This window comes from Mandrillus leucophaeus, unplaced genomic scaffold, assembly GCF_000951045.1.
Source record: "Mandrillus leucophaeus isolate KB7577 unplaced genomic scaffold, Mleu.le_1.0 Scaffold108, whole genome shotgun sequence".
Taxonomy (NCBI): Eukaryota; Metazoa; Chordata; class Mammalia; order Primates; family Cercopithecidae; genus Mandrillus; species Mandrillus leucophaeus.
This window is the reverse complement of record NW_012098987.1, coordinates 4369502-4384372: the sequence shown is the minus strand read 5'-3', so window position 1 is coordinate 4384372 and position 14871 is coordinate 4369502. Positions and strand designations below refer to the sequence as shown.

The 14871-nt window shown below is 39.3% G+C and overlaps 1 protein-coding gene across 1 annotated transcript in view; it reads left to right on the top strand.

Moving 5' to 3' along the window:
• The window catches only part of PYGO1 (pygopus family PHD finger 1), a 49591-nt gene extending 37187 nt beyond the window's left edge, over positions 1-12404 (top strand). The window contains exons 2-3 of the mRNA XM_011986564.1: positions 7222-7307; positions 9043-12404. Of these exons, the coding sequence (XP_011841954.1) occupies positions 7222-7307; positions 9043-10167 (1211 nt within the window). The 3' untranslated portion in view covers positions 10168-12404. The remainder of the gene's footprint in view (positions 1-7221; positions 7308-9042) is intronic.
• The last annotated feature ends 2467 nt before the right edge of the window (positions 12405-14871 follow it).

Genomic DNA, 14871 nt, shown 5'->3' with positions numbered 1-14871 from the left:
TTAGCCAGGATGGTCTCGATCTCCTGACCTCGTGATCCGCCCATCTCGGCCTCCCAAAGTGCTGGGATTACAGGCTTGAGCCACCGCGCCCGGCCTTCAGTGAATTTCTTAGTTTTGAATTCTAATTTGATTGCACTGTGGTCTGAGAGACTGTGATAATTTCAGTTATTTTGCATTTGCCAAGGAGTATTTTCCTTCCAATTGTGATCAATTTTAGAGTAAGTGCCATGTGGTGATAAAAAGAATGTAAATCTTGTTGTTTTTGGGTGGAAAATTCTGTATATATCTATCAGGTCCTCTTGACCCAGAGCTGAGTGCAGGTCCTGAATATCTTTGTTAATTTTCTGTCTTGATGATCTGTCTAATATTGTCAGTAAAATGTTAAAGTCTCCCAATATTATTTTGTGGGAGTCTGAGTCTCTTTGTGGGTCTCTAAGAACTTGCTGTATGAATCCGGGTGCTCCTGTGTTGGGTGCAGATGTATTTAGGATAGTTAGCTATTCTTGTTGAATTGAACTTTTTGCCATTATGTAATGCCCTTTTTTGATCTCTGTTGGTTTAAAGTCTGTTTTGTCAGAAACTAGTATTGCAACCCCTGCTTTTTTCTGTTTTTCATGTGCTTGATAAATTTTCCTCCATCCTTTTATTTTGAGCCGATGTGTGTCTTTGCATGTGAGATGCGTCTCTCGAAGACAGCATAACGATGGGTCTTAACTCTTTATCCAGCTTGCCATTCTGTGTCTTTTAATTGGGGCATTTACTCCATTTATATTTAAGGTTAATATTGTTAATATGTGAATTTGATCCTGTCATCATGATGTTAGCTGGTTAATTTGCAGGCTTGTTTATATGGTTGCTTCATAGTGTCATTGGTCATGTACCTCAGTGTTTTTGTACTGGCTGGTAACAGTTTTTCCTTTCCATATTTAGTGCTTCCTTCAAGAGCTCTTGCAAGGCACCACCACCCAGTGGTGACAAATTCCCTCAGCATTTGCTTATCTGAAAACAATCTTATTCCTCCTTTGCTTAAAAGCTTAGTTTGGTTGGATATGAAATTCTTGGTTGGGAATTTTTTCTTTAAGAATGTTGAACATTGGCCCCCAATCCCTTGTGGCTTGTAGGGTTTCTGCTGAGAGGTCTACTGTTTGTCTGATTGGTTTCCCTTTGTAGGTGACCTGGCCTTTCTCTCTGGTGGCCCATAACATTTTTTTTTTCATTTTGACCTCGGAGAATCTGATGATTATGTGTCTTGGTGTTGATCTCTTGTGCAGTATTTTACGGGGATTCTCTGGATTTCCTGACTTTGAATGTTGGCCTATCTTGCTAGGTTGAGGATGTTCTCCTGGATGATATCCAGAAGTATGTTTTCCAACTTGGTTCCATTCTCCCCCTCTTTTTCAGGGACACCAGTGAGTTGTAGATTTATTCTCTACATAATTCCATATTTCTTGGAGGTTTAGTTCATTCCTTTTTCTCTATTCTTGTCTGCCTCTCTTATTTCAGAATGATTATCTTTGAGCTCTGAGATTCTTTCCTTCACTTGGTCTATTCTGCTGTTGATACTTGTGATTGCATCGTGAGGTTGTCATGTTGTGTTTTTCAGCTCCATCAGATCAGTTATATTCCTGTTTAAACTGGCAATTCTGGTTATCAGCACCTGTATTGTTTTATCATGATTCTTACCTTCTTTGCATTGGGTTACAGCATGCTTCTTTAGCTCAGTGAAATTCATTATTACTGACCTTCTGGCATCTACTTCTGTCAATTCAGCCAATCTCAGCCTCAGCCCAGTTCCTTTTTTTTTTTTTTTTTTTGGACAGAGTCTCGCTCTGTCGCCCAGACTGGAGTACAGTGGTGCAATCTCAGCTCACTGCAAGCTCCACCTCCTGGGTTCATGACATTCTCCCGCCTCAGCCTCCCGAGTAACAGGGACTACAGGTGCCCGCCACCACCCCCAGATAATTTTTTTTGTATTTTTAGTAGAGACAGGGTTTCACTGTGTCAGCCAGGATGGTCTCGATCTCCTGACCTTGTAATCTGCCCACCTTGGCCTCCCAAAGTGCTGGGATTACAGGCTTGAGCCACCACGCCCGGCTGCCTCAGCCCTGTTCGGTGCCCTTGCTGGAGAAGTGTTGTGATCATTAGGAGGAGAAGAGGCAGTTTTTTTGAGTTTTCAGCATTTTTGTGTTGATTCTTTTTCATCTCTTTGGGCTTATCTTGATCTTTGAGGTTGCTGACCTTGAATGGGATTTTTGTGGCATCTTTTTGTTGATATTGTTGTTGTCATTGCTTCTGTTTGTTTGTTTTTCTTTTAACATTCAGGCCACTCTTCTGTAGGACTGCTGCAGTTTGCTGGGGGTCTGCTCCTGACCCTAGTTGCCTCAATTTTTCCTGTACCTGGAGATATTACCAGTGAAGGCTGTGTAACAGCAAAGGTGGCAGCCTGCTCCTTCCTCTAGCAGCTCCATCTCAGGGCAGTCCTGACCTGTTGCTGGCTTGAGTGCTCCTGTAGGAGGTGTCTGGAGACTCCTGTTCAGAGGTTTCACCACTGTCTAGGGGCTGGGCATGGTAGCTCACACCTGTAATCCCAGTACTTTGGGAGGCCGAGGTGGGTGGATCACTTGAGGTCAGGAGTTTGAGACCAGCCTGGCCAACATGGCAAAGCCCCATCTGTGCTAGAAAAAACAAAACAAAATTAGTGGTGGTGGCAAGTGGTGGTGGTGGCAAGTGCCTGTAATTCCAATTAATCAGGAGGCTGAGGGGGGAGGATTGCTTGAGCCCAGGAGGCAGATATTGCAGTGAGCCAAGGCCACGCCACTGCACTCCAGCCTGGGCAATGGAATAAGACTCCTTCTCAGAAAAAAAAAAAAAAAAAGAAAAGAAAAGAAGCAGTCTGGCTGCTTTTTGATAGAGCTGGTGTGCTGCACTGGGGGAATCCTTCTTTGTCCAGACTGCCTAGACTCTTCAGAGCCAGCAGGTAGGAAACACTGAGTTGACTGAACTGCAGTGATAGTGGCTGCCCCTTTCCCCATAGCCTCCATCCTGGGGAGAGATCAGAGTTCTGCCTGTATAACCCTGCCTGGAAATTCTCACAGGGAGGCCCTGCTCTGTGAGAAGGGATGGATCAGGGTCCCACTTAAGGAAGTAGTCTGGCCATGATCTGGCACAGCAGCTGTGCTGCATTGCAGAGGACTCCCCTTTGTCCAGACTGCCTGGACTCCCCAGAGCCAGCAGGCTAGAACAGCTGAGTCAACTGAACTGCAGAGATGGCGGCCACCCCTTCCCCAGGAACTTGCTCTGTCTCAGCCAGTCTCCAGTCTGTTGCTGCTGGCTGGCTGGAATTCCAAGTCAATGGATCTTAACTTGGGAGTGCCATGTAAGTGCGGTCTGCAGAACAACGCTGCTTGGCTCCCTGGATTCAGCCCCCTTCCTAGGCAATGTATGGGTGGATCTCCTGCCTTGCAGGATTCTTTTTCATCTTTGCAAGGATTTCTGGGGCTGGAGTATGTAAAACTCCTGGGTCTGTGTGTGTGTGCCTGAGTGGCTGCTCTCCTGAGACTCTGCATGCACAGCTCTGTTTATTGGACCCAAGGCCCTGGTGGCATGGGCTCACAAGGGGATCTCCTGATCCATGAGTTGCAAAGATCTGTGGGAGAAGCATTGTTTCCTGGATGGGGTCACACAATCACTCGCTGCTTCCCTTGACTGGAGGTGGGCCGTTTTTTCTTTGGCTCTGTGCCGCTCCTGGGTGGGCAGTTGCCCTACCCCATTTTTCTTCATTCTCTGTTGGTCAAGTTATTCACTTGGTTAGTCCCAGTGTGAGAACCTGGATATTTCAGTTGAAGGTGCTTTATTCACTCGCCATTTTCATTCTTCCCCTGAGAGCCATGGACCAGGTTTTTTTTTTTTTTTTTTTTTTTAGACAGAGTCTTGCTCTGTTGCCCAGGCTGGAGTGCAGTGGCGCGATCTCAGCCTACTGGAACCTCTGCGTCCCAGATTCAGGCAATTCTCCCCACTTTAGCCTCCCAAGTAGCTGGGATTATAGGTGCCTGCCATTACAGCTGGCTAATTTTTGTATTTTTAGTGGAGACGGGGTTTTGCCGTGTTTGCCAGGCTGGTCTCGAACTCCTGACCTCAAGTGATCTGCCCGCCTTGGCCACCCAAAGTGTTGGGATTACCAGCATGATGAGCCACTGTGCCTGGCCTGCAGCTGCCTCTAATCAGCCGTGTTGGCCCCTTCTCAGTATTAGATTTTTGTCAAATGCTTTTCTGCATCTATTGAAATGATCATGTGTATTTCTTTTCATTCTATTAATATGGCATATTAAATTGATTTAATATGCTAAATCAACCTTCCATTTCTGGGAAAAATCCCACTTTGTTGTGATGTATTATCCTTTGAATATTCTGCTGCATTTGTTTTGCTAGTATTTTGTTGAGAATTTTTGCATCTGTGTTCTTTTAGATGGGGTCTTGCTTTGTTGCCCAGGCTGGAGTGCACTGGCATGTTCACAGCTCACTGCAGCCTCCAACTCCTGAGCTCAAGAGATCCTCCCACCTCAGCCTCCTTAGTAGCTGGGACCACAGGCATGTGCCACCATACCTGGCTAATTTTTTTTTTTTAATTTTAATTTTAATGTAGAGATGGAATCTCACTGTGTTTTCCAGGCTGGTCTCAAACTCTTGGGCTCAAGCAATCCCCTGCCTCAGCCTCTTAAAGTGTTGGGATTATAGGCATGAGCCACCACACTCAGCCACATCTGTATTCTTAAGAGATGTCGGTTTGTAGTTTTTTTGGTTTTTTTTTCCCTTGTGATGTTTTTGGCTTTGGTATCAAAGTAATATTGGCCCAATAGAATGAGTTAGGAAGTGTTCCCTCTGCTTCTGTTTAAGTGGACATTGTTTTAAGTGGCCAACCAAGTATGTGGTAATTTGTTATACAACATAAGAAAATTAATACAACTGCTAAAGAAAATCAACTAGAAATGAGGTGCCTTCTAATGGAAGAACAGACCATCACCTATGGAGCAGCCTTGCAAAAAACAGAAATCTGAATCTGATCAAGCCTATAGTCTAGACCAGGGATCCCCAACCCCTGGGCCATGGACTGGTGCTAGTCCATGCCCTGTTAGGAGCCAGGCCACACAGCAAGAGGTGAGTGACTGGTGAGCGAGCATTACTGCCTGAGCTCCGCCTCCTGACAGATCAGCAGCAGCATTAGATTCTCATAGGAAGGTGAACCCTATTGTGAACTGTGCATGTGAGGGATCGAGATTGTGCGTTCCTTATGGGAATCTAATGCCTGATGATCTGAGGTGGAACAGTTTCATTCCACAACCATCCCCACCTCCCATCTCCGACCACTGGTCCCTGGTGTCAAAAAGGTTGGGGATCACTGGTCTAGACCCAATATCAATTTGTAGGAAATAAGGAACATGTTAAACTATGTCAGTCAGCAAATATAATCAGCAAAATCCAGATATATCAAACATTCCAGGCTAGAAAACATAAATCACACCTGCAATTGAATGTAATATAGTTTGTAATATAATTTTATATAAGGAATTAAACAGGTGTTGAAAAACCAAAAAAGCAAAAAGTGAGGTAGCATGGACAGTAACTGCAGGAAGCAACTTCCACATCTGGGACTTAGTGAACAAAGAAAAGAAGTTGGGGTTATGAGAACCTAGAGGATTGGAAGAGAGACCCCTTAGAGCTTGGACTCAGACTTGGAGATTGAGGTGCTGCCCAGCTGGTATTAATACCTCTGAGAGAACATGTTGAAGCTGGTTTGGGGAGTGGGATGAACTACCAGTGCCAGAGAGAAAGCCTGTTGGGATGATAGAGATAAGAAGACTAAGCAGACACGAGGAGCAGCAATTCCGTATCACCTCCCCTGGCCTTCAAGTATCCCTCTAGAGCTCCCGTTGGAAGACCCTAGCAAAAGAAAAATGTAGTTTGCAAAGTCCCAGTCCCAGTGTCACTAAGAGGGGTTGGAGCTAAAGGACAATATAATAATTGGAACAATAATCAATCTGGTTCTTTCAGTTAATACATTGCAAGGAAAAAACAGTGATGGAAGGAAGTATATCAATTAAAAGACATGTCAAACCAGTTGTAATCTATTGACCATATTTGGATCCCAATCTAAACAAACCATATAGATATTATGAGATATTTGGATTGGGTATGAAATAATATGAAGGATTATTGTTAATTTCTATAGTGGCTAGAATGGCATTGTACTTTTTTTCAGTTCCTAGTTTTTAGAAATACTTTCTGAAATATTTACCGATAAAATGATGTCTGAAATTTTCTTCAAAGTAGTACTGGGTGGAGCGAGGTGAAGGTGGTGTTGAAAACACAAGATTGAACATGAATTGATGGTTATTAGGGCTGGCTGATAGGCATATGGGGTTAATTTTATTCTTCTCTGTATGTTGTATATGTTCAGAATTCTCCATAATAAAATGTTTCTTAAAGCTGAAAAAATTCCTTTCATAAACTTTCTTTAACCTCTTAAATTGATAGTCAAGCTTTTGCTTTCCTTGATCATATACTGTTGAGAAAGCAATATTTGGAAACATTGTTGCATTCTTAACAATATCTTTAAGAATTAAAAGGCACATACCTTTGATGCCATAATTCTGGTTCTAGGAACTACTTGTAAATCTCTCTGAAGGCATTTATACATGGATTTTTGTTGGAAACAACTTAAACTCTCATCATTATGGGGGGGACTAGTTTAATGAATCATAGTGTAGTCACGCTGTAGAATACTACTCAGTTATTAGAGAATAAAGAAGTTCTAGATAGAGTGATATGGAATGATCTGCAAGTAAGAAAGCATTTGTGTTCTTTCTGCCAAAAAAAAATATTGTACTTGAATATATCTAGATTATCTTTGGAAAGGTAGACCAGAAACTAATAGTAGTGGTGGCCTCTGAGACAGGGAACCAGATTACTAAAGGTTTTAGAGTGAGAGAGAGACTTTGCTTTTTCACTGAAAGAATGATAAATATGGGAGCAGGGATGAATGGCTATATCTGGCTGAAACTATGGGAAAGACCTTTTTTTGAAAAATAAAGATAATGAAAGCTTAGTATTTCTCTTGTCTAACAAAAATAGAAAACATTAACAGGTAAATATAATAGATATTACTGTGAGATATAAAATAACTTCACTTACCAGTGGGAAATATTATCTGAATTTTTTTTTTAGGTGGTGATAGTGGACTGGATGGGTTAGGAGGACCAAGTGTACAACTAGGAAGCCCAGATAAGAAAAAACGCAAGGCAAATACACAGGTAAACTGATATTTTCTTTAATAACAGTTTTTCTTTCTAGTATGATCAGGCTGATGAGGTAAATTTAAACTTGGTCATAAGTTTTGTTTTCTGTTCAAGTGATTGTACTTTCAATCATTCATTGTACTTTCAATCAATCATTCAAGTGATGGTACTTTCTTTTTTTTTGAGGTAGATTCTTGCTGTGTTGCCAGGCTGGAGTGTAGTGGGGTGATCTCGGCTCACTGCAACCTCCGCCTCCCAGGTTGAAGCAATTCTCCTGACTCAGCCTCCCAGGTAGCTGGGATTACTAAAGACAAGCGCCACCATGCCCAGCTAATTTTTGTATTTTTGGTAGAGACAGAGTCTCACCATGTTGGTCAGGATGGTCTCAATCTCTTCACCTTGTGATCCACCCGCCTCGACCTCCCAAAGTGCTAGGATTACAAGCATAATTACAACCGTGCCCGGCTGTACTTTTTGTTTGTTTGTTTAAGTCTGTAACTAGTGGCTATTGTCGGACTATCGGCATAGAGTAGATATTGCACAAAGGAAGTGTGGGCAAATTAAAATGCTTGTTGTTAAAAGAGGCTGGGCGTGGTGGCTCACGCCTATAATCCCAGCACTTTGGGAGGCCAAGGTGGGTGAATTACTTGAGGCCAGGAATTTGAGACCAGACTGGCCAACATGGGGAAAGCCCCTCTCTACTAAAAATATAAAATTAGCCAGGTGTGGTGGCACACTTCTGTAATCCCAGCTATTCGCGAGGCTGAGGCATGAGAATTGCTTGAACCTGGAAGGTAGAGGTTGCCATGAGCTGAGATCGCACCACTGCCCTTCAGCCTTGGTGACAGCGTGAGACTCTGTCTCAAAAAAAATTAAAATTAAAATGCTTGTTCTTAAATCTAATGTAAAAGTTTTTCAAGGGCATGAATGCCTGTAGTTCTATTAAAAGATTTAAAAATATATAGTAACAATTTTAACCTGAAGTAATTGTTCAACTATAATAGTAATTTAGTATTATGTGCATATCACGAAGCAATCATGATGGAGGCCTTTGTTATAATTTTCAGTTATAACAAGCAATTATACATACAGGCTCTCATGGTTTTATTCTTTATAAATTTGAAGCACTCTTTTTATGATAAAGGCTACTAGTAAGTTTGTGTGTACAGATTACTGATCTTTTGATCATTTTGACCACCATCTGTTAAACTTGCAGTGTGACTAGAACTGGCAGTTTATTTTTTCAGTTTGAGGCCCAGAGCTTAATGTTTTGGGAATACTTTAATTGTATCTCCCTGAAGTTAAGCTAGGGGAAAAACTTAGATTCTGATTGTTGTTATTTAATTTTGTGACTATTTGGTGTATGAAAGGTGTTTTAGGTTAGACTGCTTTAGTATTTAAGTGAAAGATTCCAGAGTTATAGGTAAGCATATTAAATGAAAATTAGGATAATAAAGCTTCTTTTGAAAGTTAAATACTTTTGGGGTTTGAAGTTACAATGGATTTGAGCTCAGAAAATCATACTTTATTTTCTTTCGTAAATGAAATAAACCTAACATTTTTATCAGCAAGTATAATTAAATATAAACATTAGTCATAACTGAAAGGTCAAGTGAAGATAATAAATGTTTATAACAACACTGCAAGAGAAATTTGACTAATACTGGGTTCACAGGTATTAAGGTAACAGGACAATTTTAATAACATATTTGATCAAAAACATGTATTTTACTTTACATTTTCATTTCAGGGACCTTCTTTTCCTCCATTGTCTGAGTATGCTCCACCACCGAATCCAAACTCTGACCATCTAGTGGCTGCTAATCCATTTGATGACAACTATAATACTATTTCCTATAAACCACTACCTTCGTCAAATCCATATCTTGGCCCTGGTTATCCTGGCTTTGGAGGCTATAGTACATTCAGAATGCCACCTCACGTTCCCCCAAGAATGTCTTCCCCATACTGTGGTCCTTACTCACTCAGGAACCAGCCACACCCATTTCCTCAGAATCCTCTGGGCATGGGTTTTAATCGACCTCATGCTTTTACATTTGGGCCACATGATAATTCAAGTTTCGGTAACCCATCTTATAATAATGCACTAAGTCAGAATGTCAACATGCCTAATCAACATTTTAGACAAAGTCCTGCTGAAAATTTCAGTCAGATTCCTCCACAGAACGCTAGCCAAGTTTCTAACCCTGATTTGGCATCTAATTTTGTTCCTGGAAATAATTCAAATTTTACTTCTCCATTAGAATCTAATCATTCTTTTATTCCTCCCCCAAACACTTTTGGTCAAGCAAAAGCACCTCCCCCAAAACAAGACTTTCCTCAAGGAGCAACCAAAAACACTAATCAAAATTCCTCTGCTCATCCACCTCACTTGAATATGGATGACACAGTGAATCAGAGTAATATTGAATTAAAAAATGTTAATCGAAGCAATGCAGTAAATCAAGAGAACAGCCGTTCAAGTAGCACTGAAGCCACAAACAATAACCATGCAAATGGGACGCAGAATAAGCCACGACAACCAAGAGGTGCAGCAGATGCCTGCACCACTGAAAAAAGCAATAAATCTTCTCTTCACCCAAACCGTCATGGCCATTCATCTTCTGACCCAGTGTATCCTTGTGGAATTTGTACAAACGAGGTGAATGATGATCAGGATGCCATCTTATGTGAGGCCTCTTGTCAGAAATGGTTTCATCGGATCTGTACTGGAATGACTGAAACAGCTTATGGCCTCTTAACTGCAGAAGCATCTGCAGTATGGGGCTGTGATACTTGTATGGCTGACAAAGATGTCCAGTTAATGCGTACTAGAGAAACTTTCGGTCCGTCTGCAGTGGGCAGTGATGCTTAATCACAGGCATTAACTAAAGTGGGTTTATTTTCCTGTGTATTGCGAAAGTTCATTGACACAGGATTTTAATGTTTTACATTATTTTTTTAAATGCATACACAAAAACATAATTTACTTAGTTTTTATTAATAATTCACTCATACTAGAGCAAATTTTTTATTGTCTTTGCTTGCTGTCTTAAATGAGAATAATGTATATGGGGGTGCTTTAGAAGCATTTATAAATAAATGTTAGTTGTTGTTATTTATCACAAACATAAAAGCCTCTTGAAACTTCAAAATAATATATAATAAATGTAGGCAAGTTTTAACTTTTAAAAGTTAGAATCATTGAAATACGTGTATTTCATTGCTGAACTTTGGTTGTACCATATTAAAGATTTAGTTCAAAAAGTTTATCAAGGATCCACTTAACACGTCTTCACAACATAATATATGTAACTGTAACATGGGGGAAAGCATACATTTTTATGGATTAAAAAAATAATAGTATGACACCAGATTCCTCCTCCACTAGGGTCTTTGGAATTAATTAGTTTCATATTTTCAAGTGAGTTTTCAGGATATCTGTACAGATACAAGACAGATCTTAGCATATAGTAAATTCTCAGTAAGTATTGATTAACTTGTGGATGGTACCACATGAAATTGCTAATATTAGATCAGTTGAAAATTGACTGCAATTAGTAAAGTTTGCGTAATGTATGTCCCAGTTGTGCTATTTAGAATTATGATAGTATTATGCTCCTACTTTTCTTTGATATTGAGTTGTTTTGTTATTGTTTATTGTTTTCCAGAGGAATACTATAGTATCCACAGAAGAATTGTGAATACTTTTTGTGTAATTTTGAACTGGGACATATTGCAAATGAGGAAGGTAGAAACATCCATTTGGCCTTAGAGGGCTCTGCTAGTAAAAGAACTACTCAGTGGTGGTTTGAAAAATCTTGTTCTAGGGATCTGGATATCAAAAATGAACCTTAGGGGAGATCAAAATCCATTTTAAGCAAAGATCAATTAAGAGCCAAAGTGAAATCTAACTCGCAAACAACAATTTGAAGCCTTACAGAAGACTTAAGGAGCTCCCACTGTGACTGGGGGAAAGTATAAAAATGGACCTGAGAGTACCCTCTTGAGGGATGATCAAGAATGGAGACAGTTGGAGGTGTGCTCATTAAGATTCAAAACAGCAGAAATCCATTTTTGGAGCAGTTTCTAACCTGTGGCCAAAAAAAAAAAAAAGTATACTGTTTGACAGCTAATGACAATTTATACAATCGTTGGAGGCTGGTAAATCTCCCTAATATGTTGCCACCATTATCATTGCAACCAAAAAAAATTCTGAAGATTGTGTGGTGATCTACAAAGGAGATAAATAATTACTATTATTTAAACCCAAGTGAAACAATGATGGCAGCAGCATATTGTCAAGAAATTTAAATTATGCATGAAAAATGTGATTTAAAAACAATGTCCTTTGGGTAACACACAAGAACCTACACTTTTAAGACAAGGACTCGACCTCACATGTCAGAAGCTACTAAAGCAAAAGTTAAGTGACTTGGGCTATGAAATTTTGTCATGTCCATTTTAGTCACTGGACCTTTATTCCATGGACTACTGTCTTTATCATTTGGAGCTTTTTCTAAGAAACAGTGCATTCCCCAATTGAGATGAAGTAACTGGAAGATGTGAACAATTTATACAGCCTAACAAATGATGAATTTTATAAAAGTTAAACCTTTAATATTCTGTTGGAAGAAAACTATTCATGCTCCTGATGCATATTTTGATTGAATAAAACTTATTTTTTTAAATACAGTGTTTTAATTTTGACCTACAAAAACAGCAATTTCATATGGTACAAGGTAATATAAGGTTTTCTCCATTTACCCTTGACTAGTTAGAGATGAGTACAAAATATTTTCAGTAGTTGTAAAATATTTATCTTTACAATTTTGGGAAACAAAATGATATAAAACTATACTTCTAGGTACTCCTTTGTGTGAAAACTTTACCAGTTGAAGCAGGTTAAAATGCAGTATTTTGGGCTGACAGACATTTGATGGTGTTCACTAGCATACTTGAAGATCTCATCTTACTTGGAATTTTTGTTATACATACTTCTCTAAATGTTTAAGAACCTGGTTATGTTGCTCCTGAAAGTTTAATGAGTGCTGATTTTTAATAAATGATGCACTGCATGCTATATGCCTAGTTGTAGCATCAGATCATGATTTGTTATTACCCTGAATAGAGCTAGATATTTTGAGTAGAACTTTCCAGTGTTCTCAGGAGTTAACACTTTACATGGTAGTACTTGAGTTGTGATCATTACTAAAATCGATTATGCAGTTTCTTAAACTCTTTATTTCTTTAAGTTTCAGTAGTTAACTGTTTTTGTGAAAATGAAATAACCTCTCCAAGCTAGTCTAACAGTATTTGTTATGCAATGTAATTCATTTTCTATTTCCACATAGTTGTTTTTAAAAACCTACAAACAGGTGAATTTTTATTCAGGTGTTTAGGTCTTCAAAGCACCTTACTTAAATAAGAATCTGTAAATATTCAGAAGAAAAACTCATGGTTCATTCTGACAGTGAATCATAGCCAAGCTGTAATCATGCTGATGAATAGTGTTCATGTGTTTGAAATAATTTTCTTCCTAGTTCTACATTTGTCTCTAAGTAATGCTAAGTCAAAAGTTATATAGATGCTTTTGGATGGAAAAAGTGATGAAATATAAGAATAGCCAGATGATAATTTGTCTGAAGAAGGCTATTATACAAACTGAAATGGCTTCTTAGGACAAATGATAAGCTGCCTTCAACTTAAAAAATATGCAGTGATGGGAAAAAACGCAAGTGGAATTGTACCTTTTTTATCCCTTTCCTTCACTGAAAGTCCTCATCTTACTTACACGCACACACACACACACACACACACACACACACAGTCTCTCTCTCACACTCACACACTCTCTTTCTCTGACATCCTTGAGTTTTGCTGAAGTTCAACCTGGCTAACTATGAGCATCTAGGTTTACTCACCAAAGCCAGGTTATTGACAGAAAGGTGGTTTTTTTGTTTTGTTTTGTTTTGTTTTTGAGCCATCTTGCTCTGTTGCCCAGGCTGGAGTGCAGTGATGAGATGTCAGCTCACTGCAACATCTGCCTCCCTGGTTCAAGCGATTCTCCTGCCTCAGCCTCCTGAGTAGCTAGGATTACAGTTGCTCACCATCACACCCGGCTAATTTTTATATTTTTAGTAGAGATGGGGTTTACTATGTTGACCAGGCTGGTCTCAAACTCCTGACCTCAAGTGATCTGTCCTCCTCAGCCTCCCAAAGTGCTAGGATTACAGGCGTGAGCCACCACGTCCGGCCAGACAGAAATATTTTTAAAGCATCAGTTCCTTTCTCAGAACTTGATTTGCTCATGCACTAGAGAATTTCTGGTCCACATGCTTCTAGGTGTTACTCGATTCACTAATACTGAAACAGCTTAGCTTGTGAAAGATAAATTGTTCTTCAGATAGAGTGCTTAGAATTAGATTTGTGATCGGTGTTTTCTTTTTGTGTGAAATACTTTAGAGTACTGCTATTATGATTCTTGTTATTCAAATTAGAAGGTTATATACATAAAACTGAAGATTTTCTAGTACTAGTACTTATTCTTCATAAACACAGTGTGCAGAAATCTAGTTTTTTGGTGGTTTGTTTTAGATTCCAAACTCTGCCTAGTGGCAGAAAAACCTCTTAATAGTATGGGTCATCATGAAATCTGCCAACTTTAATCCAAATAAGTATCAAGAGTCTTCATTCAATATTCTTTCAAACTTGTTTGTCTTGAACAAATTAGAGTTTTAGCACTTATTGTTCAATGTACTATAGTAATTGTATTTAATAGTAAGAAAATATATAAGCAATGATTTTTTAAAAGGGAATTCTCAAGAGTTTTGGATTTCTTTCTGCAGTGCATAGAGGTTTCATATGCATGAACATTCGTGCTGTTTTATATTTTTTTCAATTAAAAAAAATTTAAAAGCATCCAGGCTCCCAAAGTTCATTTGTAAATAGTGGCTTGGAACTCTGCGCAATAGGGAAGCTCCTAAAGGCTCATTTAGACCATAATCTAGTTAATAGTATCATGCTGAGCTCTCAGTTTTCTTTAGAAAACCAATCGATCAATGTAGGAGGGAGAAAGAAGCAGAGGTCTTGTCTTTTTCCTGATGTGATTAGGAGGTTAAGTTCTTTGGTGTGGGTTTCTTTGTATTTGCCCCCTTACCATGCTGAACTCTGGTGAAATGTATAAGCAGGCTTGGCTTTTCCTCTCCTGGATGCTCTGTGCTTCAACATTTTATATCATTCCTCCCATCAGAAATCCTGTGTCTTTGTGTGGCAGTAGTTGGCTAGACTTTAAGAGAAAAGCATTTTCTACTAAGGTATGAACGAAGATAGTGGGAAAAGTGTCATTAAATTTCTTTCTTAAAAAAGGATGTTTATTAAGAATGAATCTTTACTATCTAACATTTCAGACAATATGACCACATTTCAGATACCACGGAAGCAGTACGTTTAGTGAATTAGCTGGTACTGTCTGAAGGTACATCCAATTTCCTTTAGGTTGTTGTGACTTTGCACAGCTTCCTCTCTTCTAATTCTGAATTTAGAGATTTTCTTCTCATTTCTAATTTTTAGTAGCTTA